The following is a 15,793-nucleotide window of genomic DNA, read 5'->3' as shown; positions in this document are numbered from 1 at the left end:
CCTACTCACTCAGCCAAGGAGATCATCCCCTATTGCCTCAACATCATGCAAAGTGGATCCTCAAACAGGCTAGAATCTGACAATTTATAAACCTTCAGAATAGAAATTTGTACTGCTAGTAAGCCAGCCTCAACACATGATAGTCATGGTAAAACAAAAAGTTTCTTCAAAAATACAAAGAACCAGCAATAGAAAACAAAAATCATGTTTATATTGTCCCAGTTATTTCCAAATCAACAACAGTCTGTTATATAGGGTAAGGTAATCCAGCTACACTTAGCTTCCTCTGATGTCCATATAATTTCTCATTTCTACCTAATAATTCTTTCACATACCTGTCCTCGCTATTTTTATCATCCTTTGATCCTCTCTTTTTGCATTTTACCTTAACCCTTAGTAACATGAGTGTCCCTAACTCATCAAATCAATCTCTGACACCTACAAGAGCTCGTTCACATAAATATCCTGACACACACTCTGCCAGCCAGTCACCCACATACTCCACGGTCCTCAGTAACAAAAGCTCCAGACATTGGAATTAGGTTTTAGAATCTATAAAGAAATCACTTTCTCACTTCCCCATCCCTGCCATCTCACCCAAATTCCCAGCTTCAATCCTCTTTAAGAATGACCCCACTGATCCTGGTAACAGCGGGAGGTTGGAACACCTCAAGGAATAGTTGCAAAATGCAAGATATTTCTTTGGCTGAATTCCCCACCCTCTTCTTGAACCATAACCATCCTGAGACACTGAGTTAGTGGGGACGTTAAGTGTGTGTTTTGCAAAGTGTTTACTGTTTTGCTCACCATGCTTTGAATTGATGAGGCAAGATCTCACAGTTACTGAGGGTCTAGATATAAGGTGATCAGAATAATGCGTAGAACATTTTTAGGAGGAGGTGAGTTCTGGTGAGGAGTGCAGTTCCCACTGAATCAGTGTGTTTAATCTTTCTCTCTTCTCACTTTAATTTTTTGGCTATAATCTTAAAGACTGCTGCCATCCTGGGGCAATGACTCGTTGCTTGGCCTATAGCAAGTGATACAGGTTTCTAGGCACAGCCCCCAAGGGTCTAGCTGCTCTTGCATTGGAGATTTTCTCCAAACAACAACAACAAAACGTCAGCTGGGAGTGTGCCTGAGCCAGTCATGATTCAAAATGCCTAGATATTAGATATCTGGAAATAGAATAAAAACGTCTTGTTTTGCATCTCTGGTGTGAGAACCAGGAAAGACTTCAAAAGAACAGGTAACTGGTATGATGGCCAAATCACAAACAGAAAATGAAATTTTTATCAGCGATTATCTAGAAAACAGGCATTTGACACTGGCTAACTTGGTACTGCCATTCTGGGTCAAATTCAGATCGGTCTTGTAATGATTTATATTTTATTTTACTAGAAAGTTTATTCTAATGACTTAGTTACCACTTCTGAGTACAGGAATAATTTTGAATGTAACATATATTTTTACATTTTCTTAATAATCAGCATCCTCAAGCTTTGAAAACATTCAAATTCAAACCCCTATATTTTAGTGTTTAGCCAAATTACAGGAAAAATAAATTTAGCAAGAAAATAGATAAGCACCTTTGAGAATTAAATGTAAGCCTCATTATGTGATTAGTGTTTATGTTCTTTTTCACAAAATAGGTTACTAATTCATCCTACTAGTGTCCAAAAAATAATTTCCCAAATCATGTAAAAGAAGTCATTTATACACTGGACTGTTAGAAATATTTTGTTATAGAAGTAGAAGCTGATGACCATTACAGATTAATTAACCTCAGCTCTTTAGAAGGACTGGTGTAGCTGGTTGTGGTTTCTTAATGCATCTTACATGGCTTTTCTTCTAAAGAAAAAATACGTAGAGAACAAAAACACATATTGGCTGTTGGTTTGGGAAATAAACTTTTCTTGCCAGGTAAATAAGTTGCACTGTTAATTTTAAGAAATGTGTTGTGTTTTGTTTTCCTTTGCTTTGCTTTGTTCATATAAAATGCCAAAGCAGACTCTTAAGAAATTCACAACCAGAATTAACTCTGTACAGCGAGAGCATCTTCCTCTACCAAGGACAGTTCCAGGGTGTTTTCATTACTGCTAGTTTTCATCCTGAAGCTGAAGGAACCATAGAGTTTCGCAGACTCTTTGGAAGAGGCAAACCTGTCACGACGATAGAGCTCTCCCTTCCACATGGACATCATTAGCAAACAGGACAGAACGACCCCCCCAAGCGTGAGCAGACAGAGTCCAGCAATCACACAGCGGTCCAGGTGAGCCCCCAGCCTCGCACTCTCCTTCTCCAGGCGTTCCATCTCCCGGGCTGCCACGGTGTTGGGATCCACAGTCACATCCCGGGGGACAATGTAAGAGATGATCACCAGCAAGATGCCAGTGACCAAGAACAAGATAGCGCTGATGAAACCATAGTCTACTGACTTCCCTGAAGATGTAGCTTCTGAACTTGTATCATCTTCATCTTCAGATATCAAGGATATGGCAGCCTCGTGGGACCACTCATTTGAATTTCCCCAGCCAAGGTCTCCCAGGTGATTACTCCCTTTTGCTGAAGGGGAGCTCCGGTTCCTTTGATCCAGGTTGACGTTCTCATCCACGTAGGTAAAAGAGGTTTCTAATTCCTGGCTACAGCAGTTGCAGATTTTCCGTTCTGCTGTTATTTGGTTGTTTTCTGAGTTGAGATGTCCCTGTGGCAAGGAGTCTGGCTGAATAACATTGTCTTGCAGAGAGGAGGAAGGGGATGCTAGAGAAGGGCTAAGGTTAGACCCTTCCATCTCTAGGGCTTTTTGTATTGACATACAGTGTTTCTGGCAGCAGAGAGCAGCTTTGGTGACTGCTGCATCTGCCTCGTCACTGGGAGGTCCTCCTGCACTCCAGTCCACAGCATCACACAGGGCTGCCTGGCTGCTCTTCTTAGCAAGGTAGTGGAGCTCCATCAGAGCTAATCAGACAGCAGCTTCCGGAAAGTCTGCCAATAGCTAGACAGTTAGATAAGAACCCAACAGGAGCTAAGGCTGCATCACCAGGAGTACTGCTCCTGAGGCCCTCATCTCCTTTGTAGCCACAGGTTTTGACACTTTAGCTCCAGTTCCTCCTAAAAGAGGTAAGAGAAAGGACCAGATACCTAGTAGCAGGAAAGTGCGAAAAGGGCAAATCCTCTGACTTATCACAGGGATTAACACTGAGAAACTTATGTCAGGGTAGGAAAGGAGCACGGAGGAAGTGACAGTGTCTCTGAAGAAAGCATTGCCGTCACCAAGCCAAATTTATCCAAGGACTCACACATTTCAGTGACAGGATCCCTCAAATGAGAAGGCAGGTTTCCTGTATAGAGACACAAATGAGAAGGGCAGGGACCTTTTTTAGCAGAGCTGCTGATTTTCTGGAGAACCTGGGGAAGCGCAGACTTCTCAACAATTCAGTTAAATTATAAGTGTTTACACTCTCTTTAGTTCAAAACAGATTTTAACATTAGAGCATTACCATGGGTGAATAAATCTGTCACCATCAGTTGGGCTCTACTGGAGCCAGGGCTCAGCATTTTGACTGGGTAGCTCTGAAGTGGGTGAAAGATGGCTGGCTTAATCAGCCACCCGTCCAAACCTTACACCTTGTACACACAGAGACCCTAGTTACACAGCCCTGTATTTACAAGACCCTACTCCTGTTCATTGTGCTTCCAGTCTCAGCTCAGCCCCTTGCTGCTACATGATGGTAGCATGTTCAGGACCCCAAAGTACATAGACAACACACCACTCTTTGATCCCTGCAAAATACGATGGGCTAGCTCACTCCTACACTCACTCACACACACACACACACACACACACACACACACACACACAGTCGTCTGCTCCAGGTACAAGCTACTCCCACTTACTAAATGGGTATGATCCTCTCCCTCTGCACACTTTGCAAACAAATGTGCACAGGAAATCGACCATCTAGAAGTTTTCACAATCTAGAAGTAAACTGACAATAAAAGACAAATCATAAACCCACAGAGTTACAGCTACATTGAGGCAAATAGGTGAAAAGCTATTTCCAAAGTTACCTCTGAAACTCTGTATTCATGACATGCCCTCACCTCCACCACAGCAAGGTACCTATCAGGGACAGAACTTTGGATTGAGCAGAAAACCATTTGCCCATCTTTTGCTGCTTCTGCCATCTTTCTGAGGAATAAAATTCACTTTCCACTGTCACCAAGTACAGAGGTTTCAAGCAAGAGCCCCTTTTATTTTGCTTCCAAGTCCTGGGTAATAACTGATTTAACTCGTGGCTTGGGGGCTCATCATACTTCAAAAGAGCTCTAACAGCTGGTAACCCACACAAAAGCACAGGCAAGGCTCACTTAAGGTCTACCTGGCAACTTACTTAAAATATAGGAGAGGGAATCCACATGTTTTCTGCTCTACATTAGAGTTTTTAAAACACACACACTTATCTCCTATTATTGGAGTTTGCAGCTAAAACAGAAAAAAAAAAAAAAAACCAAAACCAACCAAACAAACAAAAACACCAGCTGTAGGAAAACCACAACTGAACCAGAGCTTTCCTTTAGTAAGTGCAGGATCCCTCAAAGAAGGAATCGATGGTAACGGGCTTGATCAATTACTGAAACAAGAAATTGCCTCGCAGTTTCCTCAAACGTTAGGCGCTCTGATTAACCTTTGGCTCAATTAACTCATCAAACTGGATTACTTTAGATAAAAATCGGCAGAGTCCCTTACGGGACTTCCAATTTATAACAAAGAGGGAGAGAATTTTCCACTTAACTCCCTTCTCCGGCTTCTCTCTGTCTTTAAAGAAGAGAGGCTCTTGTTCCATCAGAGATACACTAGCTGCACAGTCGATTTCCTTTGCAACTCCGTAATCCGGGGCTTCCATTCTCAGTGGAGAATGGATAAATCCCAGGGGACCAGCTGAAGGCTCTTTCCTTCAGTCTCCTCCCTCTCTTCTCCCTGGTTTAAGAGCGCAGTTAATGAAACTGCACCGCAAAACGAAGGGATAGCACTTTGCCTCGTCCGTCTGCCAGCAATGAAGAGCATTAATATTTGTACTGGAACTAACTGACTCGGGCGAGGCTGGTCTGGGGGAGGCGACCTCGGGATCCGTCCTGCGCGCGCTGTGCCGGGAGGGCGCGCCGCAAGCACCCGGCAGCGGCATCCCCACGCCCGGGATCAATCGATCCATTCCGGTGAACTCCGCTTCCGCCCGAGGTATCCGGAGTTGGGCTGCGTTCGCCTAATACCCCAAAGCAAGGCAGGCACCTTGGGCAGGGAGAGGGGAAGCGCTCCCCAGCTGCGCCAGGCTCCCGGGGTCTCTCCCTCGCCCCAGCCCCTCCTCCCCGTCCCGCTCTGCGCTACTCACCTCCTGCCTTAGCCACCCTCTGAGGTTCGAGTACCGCGCGCTTGTCTCTGCGCGGCTCCTCGGGAAAGCAGCCTCATCACAGACCGCAGCACTTGTAGCCTCTGCGCGCGGCTCGGCTCCGAGGGGTGGGCAGCGCCTTCTGTGCCGGCGAGGCGGGGCGGGGTGGGGCGGGGCTCGCTCTCTCTTGCTGAGCATCCCGGGAGATGTAGTCCTGGTCGGCCTCTCTGCCTGGCTCCTGTCTTTTCCCTCCTACTTTCTCGCTTTTGCCCCTCCTGAAGAGTTTTCGCAATACCTAGCTGCTCCTACCTGGCACCTTAGAAAAGCTTTGGCTCCTAAACTCAATGTTGGGTCCCCTAGCATAAGGTGTGGCCACAGGATTATGTGGGAAGAGTGTATATTTAGTTACAACTGTGTGCCAGGCAATATGCATAGAATCAATCTTCCCAGATTTTATTAACCCTCATTTTACAGATGAGGAAAGAGGTTCAGAGGAATTAAGTGCGTCATCCAAGGTTGCAAAGACAATAAATGGTAGCTAATAAGTTGTATCCAAGGATCTGCTTCCAAAGTCATTGATTTGCCAACAAAATCGGGAGAAACGTGATCATTGAGGGTAAAGGATTGTCCTGTTCTCCTTCATCCCCTGAGCTTAGCAGGGTGTCTGAATAATAATGACCCAAAATAACAATAATAACATACACAGCACTTACTATTGCCAGGCTCTCTTCTGATCACTTCTGATACATTAACTCATTTAATGGTCACAGTAATTTTTAAAGTCCTATAAAAATCCTCCTTTTCACAGAAGAGGAAACTGAGTTATAAAGAAGCTGAATAATTTGCCCAGTCATACAGCTAGTAACTCAGCAGAGGTGAGGAATGAACCCTAGAAGGTCCTAAGCATTATGAAAGTTGAATGAAAGGAAAAAAAGACCAAAAGGCAAGAAGAGAAGGGCTAGGAATTGAGGAAATCCGGAGGTTGAAGCCACTAAGATTGACTCCCAGGACAGAACAAAGTAAATTCTTAGGATCCCCAACCTCTTTCTAAGTACAGTGGATTGCAGCAGCCAACAGCCAAGGAGAATGTGTGGTTTGTGGATCATCTCCAAGTTTTCAGCATCTCCTTTGGGGCGATCCTAGGGTTATTGATTGTTTTCATCTAAACGGAGCAAAAGAAGGGTTATAAAGTTTTGCTGCTTGTGAATAGCTTGCATAAATTCTGAGGTTGTTTGCTTTCAAGAAATAGATTAACCTCTTATCCTGATGATTTTGTTGGTTTTCCTTTTTATTGATAGCATCCATAGTCTCATAGTTCTGGGGACTTCATAATCCAGCCCCTTTAAAATCTTTTGTCCCTATGATTCTCTTTTAGCCAGTTAAGCCCATTTGTTGATAAACATGACATGTCTATTATGGCTTCTTCTCCTTTGCTCATTAATTACACTATTTTCTGGTGAGAATATCCTTTCTTTATCCTCCTATTTCTTCCACCCTTTAAGGACTATCTCATCCAGCCACATTCGCCACGGTGTGTTTTGTTCTTAGTACTATGTATTTAAAATGGAGCCCAAAGACACCATACAATGTCTAGATGAGAGCAATTAAGAAGTTGAAAAAAACCTGAATTCATGTTGAACAAGGAGATACTAAAGGAACTTGGGGTATTTAGCCAGAGAAGGAGTCTCAGAGGAAACAAAAACTAACTTTAAATAATTTTAAGTTTGTGAAATAGAAGAGGAATTTTATATCATGCTTAAAAGGGGGGAAAGCAGAAGCAATGACAATAATAGTATTTATTAGTCCTAATGTGTTGTCATCTTTAATTCTTACACTAACTCTGTGAGGGAGCCAGTATTATTGTACCCATTTTACAGTGTAGAAATTGAGGATTGAAAATGTCTCTTTTGCAAGGTATTAGAAGCAATAAATAACTGGTAGAGCCAAGATTCTAACTTGGGTCTACCTTTTAGAACCTGAGTCTCTTCACCACTACGTTATAATGAGCAATGCTTCACGATCATTTTCACAGCAGAGCATAAATGAGAGGTGATCATATTTATTGCACTGGGATAAAGACAAGGGGTTCCTCATGACCATAGTCCTGGTGCTGTGGCTACTTCAGGCCCTGCAGGACAAGTAAGGGGCAAGGGAATAAATAAGCCAGCACATCTGTAATACACTGGGGTACCTGAGGATGATGGACACAGGGACTGGGAGGCCCTGGATGGTACTATCAGACTTACTAAGTAGGCTAATTTGGGGCTGAGTATAAGGAAGTACATTCCCTAAGAACTTGAAACAGGATGTGTCATGAAAGTGAACTCTGTTATTACTGGAGAGGATTTTTTAAAAAGGGCCACTTATTGGTGATGTGTTAGAAGAGACTTATCCAGTTGGATTACAGGACTACCATGGTTTCCCTGCTGAAATAATTCTAAGTTGCATCTCTTTCATGAAGTGTTTTTCCTCCAAGCCAGCTCCCAAAGACTGTCTCCTATGAACTATGCTAGGACTTGTCTGAGCTGATGTCTTTTTATATTTATCAACCACTACCTTGTGACATTTCTAGTATGTCTAGGTAACTACTGCATATTGTTTAACTTCTCACTTAGGTGCCTAAGCTCTAATAGCAATTGTAAGCTCCTTAAGGTCAGTATCTGTGTATTAAATGTCTTATTACTTTCTACAGAAAGTGAAATATTTCTATTGATTACAGTGAAGGAAAATGCTAAGACTGAACTGAGACTGGAAATGATTATGTCTCCACCTTATTCTTTCTCATTTCTTATGTCTGAATATAGTACACTTGACTGTCTACATATTCTTGAGCATTAAAATACAATCAGCTCGGTGCAAACGCCCTACAAAATCTCCTTCAAAATTCTGCAGGAAAAGAATAAATGTGTACTTACTTACTTTTGAAGAAAATCTTCAAAATTCTGCAGAAAAAGGATAAATGTGGAGCTCCTGGAAAGACAGGGTCTGCAAAAAATACCACTTGCTGGAATAAGTTCACCTCACCTCTCTCTCCTATAAATCCATGTTTAAACTTTCCTCAAAAATCTCACCCAGGAACCTTTTTCAAGAGCCTTTCTTGTTCATAACCCCCAAATTTTTATTGCTCTTCTAATTGGCATTCTAGTGGCATAATACACCTCCTTTCAAACTGTCACTTTATATCTATAGAAGTATTTCATGTCTATTTTATACTGCTTTCTATGTGTCTCTCTTCCCAGATAAAATTTAAGCTCTTTGAGACCAATATATTCTTTCTATAACTTTGAAACTAGCTACACATGGGCATGAAATAGCAAAATACATGGCCAAAAATGGTTCCTCAATATATGCTCACAAAATGATTGATGCCAATAAAATAATGATTTTAAAGTCTAAGTAATGATTTTTATCTCACATAATGTTTAATATGGCCCATATTTTCCTGTTTACTTATAAGAACTGAGGTGTGGGAGGTGCAATCATGATTACATTACACTAAGTAGGAAAATAGATTCTGAGAAGTAAATTTACCATGTAAATCAAGGGTAGTGCAAGAACTTTTAGCAAAAAGTCTCTTGTAATGACGACTGAGGATGCTTTCAAGTTTTCTTCCTTCAACAATAATAATAAGGACTGATTGTGAATAAACATCCTTAGGGTTATCAGGAAAGGCTAGGTTGCTAGGAGGTAAGAAAGACATTGGCTGGATAGAGGCTCAGTCATTGAATGGGACTAGTACAAGGAATGTGACTTACTTTGTGCCCCAAGCAGGCACTTCTTTTTTTTTTTTTTTTAAGATTTTTTATTGATTTATAATCATTTTACAATGTTGTGTCAAATTTCAGTGTAGAGCACAATTTTTCAGTTATACACGAACATATATATATTCATTGTCACATTTTTTTCTCTGGGAGGATAAAATCTGGTATATATTTCCCTGTGCTATACAATATAATCTTGTTTATCTATTCTACATTTTGAAATCCCAGTTTATCCCTTCCCACTCCGAGCCCCCTTGACAACCACAAGTTTGTGTTCTATGTCTATGAGTCTGTTTCTGTTTTGTATTTACATTCTTTTTTTTTATTCCACATATGAGCGGTCTTGTATGATATTTTTCTTTCTCTTTCTGGCTTACTTCACTTAGAATGACATTCTCCAGGGACATCCATGTTGCTGCACATGGTGTTATGTTGTCATTTTTTATGACTGGATAGTATTCCATTAGTTCTGTATCTTGATTGTGGTGGTGGTTATGTGAATCTACACATATGGTGAACTGGTGATTTTGGGGGTTGATAAGTACATATGGTTACACAAAATGTAACCACTGGGGGAAACTGAGAGAAGAGTACACAAGACCTTTCTATAATATCTTTGCAACGTCTCAAGAATCTATAATTATTTTAAAATAAAAATTAAAACAAACAAAAAACCAAGCGCATCAGAAGATTAAATCACACGCATGAAAACAAACAGAAACATAAAATGATAGAAAAGACCAACAAGAGGCTTCAGGTATTACAGAATTTTAAGTAACTATATTTACTGTGCTTAATGAAATAAGACAAAATTTAGAATTTTGTCAGAGAACTGGAAATGAAAAATGAAAAATACCATAATCAAAATTAAGAACTCAGTGGTTGGATTAAGAGATTAGACATAATGAAGAGAGAATTAGTGAATTGGAGATAGTTCAGAAAAAAACAACTCAAATAAAACACAAAGAGACAAAAGAATGAAAAATACAAAAGTGAGGGTAAAAAGACATAGAGGATAAACAGTTACGTTTCAGTAATAGATTGTTGTGTCCAAGGAAGGAGTGAAATTTTTTTCTGTCCTTTGGGAGGGGAGAAAAAGGCAGATTTCTCTTGTTTCTGTATACAGGCAGAAAAACATAAAAGATTTTCTCTGTTCTCATGTCTGATACAGACTTTGAAGTTTGTATGCATAAGACATTTGACTTTGTTTTCATTGTGTTGTCCCAGGGATAAAAGTAGGGTGTTGGGAATCCATGTGGTCATTAGTTGCTTTTTAAATGAATAATGGTAATCTGTCTCTGATCCAAATATCATGCTCACATTCAGGATAAAAATTAATAACTGTGAAAATTTCAAAAATGCAACAGTAAGGATGAAGAAAAGAAGCTAGCCACTAAAAAATACTAGTGGGTAACTGTGCAAGCCCATTTGTATTGTTAGCTAAAGAGGCAAAACTATACCAGAGTATTTTGGGATACTGGTGACACAATGGGAAAAGTAAGAATGTGGTTCCCATAAATTTCAAGATAGAGGCTACATATGCAAGGGAGAGAGGGGATAGTGATTTGGTGGAAGCAAAAGGAGAGGCTTTGGGACACCAGCATTGTTCTGTTTCTTGACCTAGATATGCTTACATTAGCATTCTCTTTGAGTTAAATTATCAGAGGTGACTCTCTTTATTTCCTGCACTGTTCTGTATGTAGTAGTTCATAATAAGATCAATATGCCTTTGGAGAGAATTCAGGTTTCAAGCACTTGATTTGAATCTCTGCTTTATTATATATCATAATCTAAGGTTTTTGTTCTTCATCTTAAGAACTTGAAGATGGTTTTCTCTAGCTTGGCTTCACCTGACATGCTGTTATGCATGGAGGGTGGGAGAGTATACAAATTTACAGTACCTCTGCCACCGTACTACCACAGTCTCCTTTGCTATTTATTCAAGAAACATCTCAACTGACCTCAACTCTCTCCCTGTTCTTTATCACATCCCTTTTTAGAGACATATTCCAGTTTACAGGTCTATCACTGCACTAAAACTTCTTATTAAAGTCATTAATAATATTCAATAATTCAGCCACTTACTCAATAAGTATGAATTATCAAAAGATTCTGTGCTAAGTGCCAAATGTACTGAATGGATACATCCTAACTTTCAAGGAGTTTACAATTTGTTGGGGGAATGTCCCAATTGAAAAGGCAAATATAATGCCATTTCATCAGTGCTGTGATAAAGGAATAGATGATATGGTGGGAACATAAAGGAAAAACACTTAATTCAGAATTGACAGGTCAAAGTAGACTTCTAGATAATATAATATCCAAATGAGAAAAATACAGAAAGAAGTTAGCTCTTTGAAGAATGAGGTAGCATGATGAACAGTGGGTGGCAATTCAGAAGTTGAATGACTGGAATTGAAAAAAGTTCAGTATGTATACAGTATGAAAGCTGAGGGGAAGAATGTCAAGTAGTGATATTGGAAGTGTCGGGAAAGGACAGATCATCTTTGGGCTTGTAATAAGGATAAGGTGTGTGAACTTAATTCTGAAAGTGACAAAATGCCAGTGATGGTTTTTAAGCAAGAGAGTAAGATCATACTTGAATTTTAAGAAGACCATGCTGGGGAACATATTGAAGAGAAGCTAGCCTATTATAATCAAGTAGCTTATAAAAACCATCATCAAGCAAGAGATAATGATAAGTGAAATTTAAGTATAAAGATATTGGTAAGTTATAAGAATATATATATATATATATATCATGCAAACATTAATCAGAAGAAAGGTGAAGCAGCTATATTAAAGTGGGTTTCTGGACAATGAGCATTACCAGGAATAAAGAGAAATGGTAACAATGAAAGGGTCAATTCATCAAGAAGATACACCAGTCCAAACTGTGAATGTACTCCCTGCATCTCTGTGGGGCCACTTTTCTGGTTCTGGTGAATGGAACGTGTGTGGAAATGATGTGTGTTAACTTCCAGGATAAGGTACTTAAGGGTCTGATGTTTCTGCCCATTCTTCACTCCATGTGTTATCTGGATGATGCTAAAATGACCTTGAAGCCACAATATGAAAGTAGCCTGGGCTGTGGAATCTCAACTTCAGAAAGAGCCATTTGATCCACATCAGAATCAGATGTGAGCATAAAACAAACTTCTGTTGTGGCAGAGAGGCTTTGAGTTTGTTTGGCACAGCAGTGAGCCTTCTTGCAGCAGGCCAAAAAGGAGCTCAGAAGGGGGACAGGAGGGCTCTGGTTATCAGCCTATAGTTGGTGGTCTAAGTATTTGTTGTTATCTTGCTTTCTTTTAATATTACAGAGAGTAAAGGTTTTATTTAGATTTTTTTTCATATAATTTTTATCACTGCTAGTCTTTTGAGTGATATTAATACTTTAAATTATCTTTCTACTTGAATTTTCTTCGTTCATCCTCACATTCTCCTTTTCTACAAAATTATGAAATGCATACCACTTTAAAGCAATATTTCATACTTTTGAATGTACATCAGAGGAGTAATTAAAGTTGGATTCCTATAAATGTATAAGCATATGTCCCTAAAATAGTATTTCCCTAAATATGTTTATATATATTTATCTATTTTAGGATATAACTAAATATTCCTGGGGAAAAATATTACACTCTAAAAATTCATTAGTTTTCATTATTACATTCTGAGACCTTTCACTTTGCTAAGGTATAATTTGAGACTCTAAGGGTAAGACTTGTTTTAAGAGTTTTCCCAACCTTATAAGATTATGAATCTTTAATTTTTCACAAACATCTTATGCAGCTAGTGTTGTGTAAATTAAACTTTGGGATACATTGCTATAAAGGAGTGATTATTTTATTTTTAATAGTTATATGAGGTAAGAATATTTCATATTTTGATTACTATTTTCAAGACCCTTTATGGTTCAGTTTTGCTATGCTACTGTTGGAGACCCTACATTAACAAGTGTTTCAGGTGGTGGTTGCACTTCATTAACTGTTTTCAATGTCATTGAATTTTATGGAATATGATTTGACATTTTAGTATCTCATCATTATTGTTAGTATTAACATCAGTCTTCTATCTCTGTGCTTGGGTCTTCTTCCTTATCTCTCCTTCCCCAGTGTAGGCTCTTATCATCTCTTGTCTGGACTACTGCAATTATCAGATAGGCAGTACCTTGCCTATACTCTTGAGCCTCTAATTCACTGCCCATGGATTAATCTTTATGAAAGAAAAATCTGATCATGGCAATCCCCTTCTTAAAATCCTGTACCTAATTTCCATTGTCTAAATTTGTCTTATTTAGCACTTAATGGCTCCTTTCAAATGAAGAATCTTATCTTTCTTCAGTTCTAAGAAATTCTTAATTATCATGCATTTAAATACTGCTTCCTTTTCATCATCACTAAGCTCTCCAGTCTTCTCCTTATCCTTAACCTTTATTTCTTTATTCCAATCTTTTTAATCCTCTTGTATTGCATTCTGAAGTGATTCTTAGGTTCAATCTTCTATATGTTGTGCAGTGGTTTAGTAAGTGTTCTCTGGAGTTGATCACATGATTGAGTGAGTTTTATGTAAGTCCTGTAGTTTAATTTCTGTATCTGTAAAATAAGGATCATAATAGTATTACTTATTTAACTATTATGAGGGAAAAGTAAATATAAAATGTATGTAAAGCACATAGAACAGTGCTTGGCATGTTCATGTATTATTATTTTTAGCTATTAATTTGCTTTTCAGCTGCTTTCATTATGCCGTTCAGGCCATCTATTAATTTTTTAATTTCAACAATTACATTTTTCACCCTCTAGCCAGTTAGTTGTTTTCTTATTTTATAAATGTGATGTCCTGCCTTGACTCTCCATGAATATTAATTAACATATCTTCAAATTTATAACCATATCAATTTTGATTGTTCTTTTAATTATTTCTTGGGTATAAGGTCTTCAATTTTGTCTCTTTTTCATGGGTGTCTTTCCTCAGATATTTGGTCTTTTTTTTTTTTATTATGTTCATCTTCACAGTGGAAATTTTGTGTTGGATTTGCTGCTCCATCTACTATGATAGTTTCATTTTAGTGGCCTCATATTTCTTCAATCATGTCTTATCTGCTTTTCATATTTTAGAAATTTCTCCTGGCTTCTGCCCCACTGACAATACCATACATCTTTGAGAGAAGCTTATTTCAAATAATTTTTTTATGACTTGGTCTTTGCCTAACTCTTCTTCCTCATCTCTCACCATACATTCCAGCTTCATAAACTGTATGCAATTCACTGATATTCCCAGCTGTATCCCCAGTATTCCTTTTCTAAAGTTCCCTCCCCTACTTGGACTTGCTGGTTCTGAATTTCATCCCCCCAACTTGTCAGTATAAGTCAACTCTGATAGAACATGGATTTCTCTGTAACTTTCTTCTTTAATAAACCTTCCCTACTCTGGGTAGAATTGGCCACTACTTTCTTTGTACCCCAGCCTAACAAGCTCTATCAGAGCATCAGTAGTATATCATTATCTGTATTTGTCTATATGTGTGAAACGGGAGAACATTAGTCATCATTTTTAACCCTTGATCTTCAACCTTCACTTCCCTTTGAAAAAGACCAAATGTCAGGGAATATCTTTCAATTTACTGAGCTGGGTGCTATATGAAAGTGCAAACTGGGAAGCTGAGAAAGATTTGAATAGTACTATTTAAGGAAAGAGATGGGGGAGGAAAATCCCAGAGTGGGAAGGAGGCTGAAGTCAGACACTGAAAGGCTGGAAGCAAGGGATTTGGGAGGAAGAGAGGGGCAAAAAAAAAAAAAAGAAAAAAAAATTAGTGTAAGGAGATTAGAGAAGATTCTTTGTGAATAGGATGGGAAGAGGAAAAAGAAAGAGAATGGCTAAAAATTTTATGGTGCAAAATGGAGTTTTGGATCCCCAAATTCTGGCGCTTGATATATTTCAAAAGTCAAGTGTTTTGTTTGTTTGTTTTGGTTCTGGTTGGATTTGGGGTTTCCTTTTTGTAATTGAAAAAGCCAAAACCTTGCATATGCAATATATTTTGTAAAATCCCCAGTAGGATCAGGGGCAGCATCCTGTGGTCAAATACATTAATACATTTTTCAGCAAAAATTGTGGATATTCTCACTAGTTTGGGTTAAGAAAGAGTATAAGTGGCCTTTCATAAATTCAGATTTGGTTTTGCTGCCAAATGAAGTTCCTGCAAGTTAGTAAAAATCCTTTTGATTTTAAGAGTTTATTGGATTTCAGAATCCTGACTTAAGCAGTTGTGGCCCTGTATAAACCCTTGCTTTCACCTTCCTACTAGGTCCTCCTGGTCTTGACTAAGCTCACTTGTGTCTGTGGCCAAATGCTGGGTGAATGCTTGGTCTGGGATAGCCTGAGCTGGAATGACTGCTTGTCTGTCTTCTATGTAGTCGCCTAGCCTCCAGCCAGCTAGACCAGGCTAGTTCCCAGGGTGGCAGCAGGGTTTAGAGAGTGAGTGGAAGCACATAAAGCTCTTGGGGGCTAAGCTCAAAACTGGCATAGGAGCATTTCCAAGGCATTATTTTGTTAAATCACCAGCCTAGCACAGATTCAAGGAATAAGAGAATAGACTCTCCTGATGCAAGAACCTACAAAGTCATATTGCTTGGCATGTAGAACAAT

The 15,793-nt window shown here is 39.1% G+C and overlaps 2 protein-coding genes across 2 annotated transcripts in view; one reads left to right on the top strand and one right to left on the bottom strand.

The window, feature by feature from the left end:
- The window catches only part of TRHR (thyrotropin releasing hormone receptor), a 477,565-nt gene that overhangs the window by 232,154 nt on the left and 229,618 nt on the right, over positions 1-15,793 (top strand). The gene's annotated exons all lie outside the window — the stretch shown is intronic.
- Positions 1,529-3,102, bottom strand: TMEM74 (transmembrane protein 74). Its single transcript, XM_064476894.1, has one exon. It carries the CDS (start codon positions 2,948-2,950, stop codon positions 2,033-2,035), a length of 918 nt encoding a protein of 305 aa, XP_064332964.1. The 5' UTR covers positions 2,951-3,102; the 3' UTR covers positions 1,529-2,032.

The sequence above is a fragment of the Camelus dromedarius genome, chromosome 20, assembly GCF_036321535.1.
Source record: "Camelus dromedarius isolate mCamDro1 chromosome 20, mCamDro1.pat, whole genome shotgun sequence".
Taxonomy (NCBI): domain Eukaryota; kingdom Metazoa; phylum Chordata; class Mammalia; order Artiodactyla; family Camelidae; genus Camelus; species Camelus dromedarius.
The sequence above is the reverse complement of the archived record's forward strand: the minus strand, read 5'-3'. Positions and strand labels throughout refer to the sequence as shown.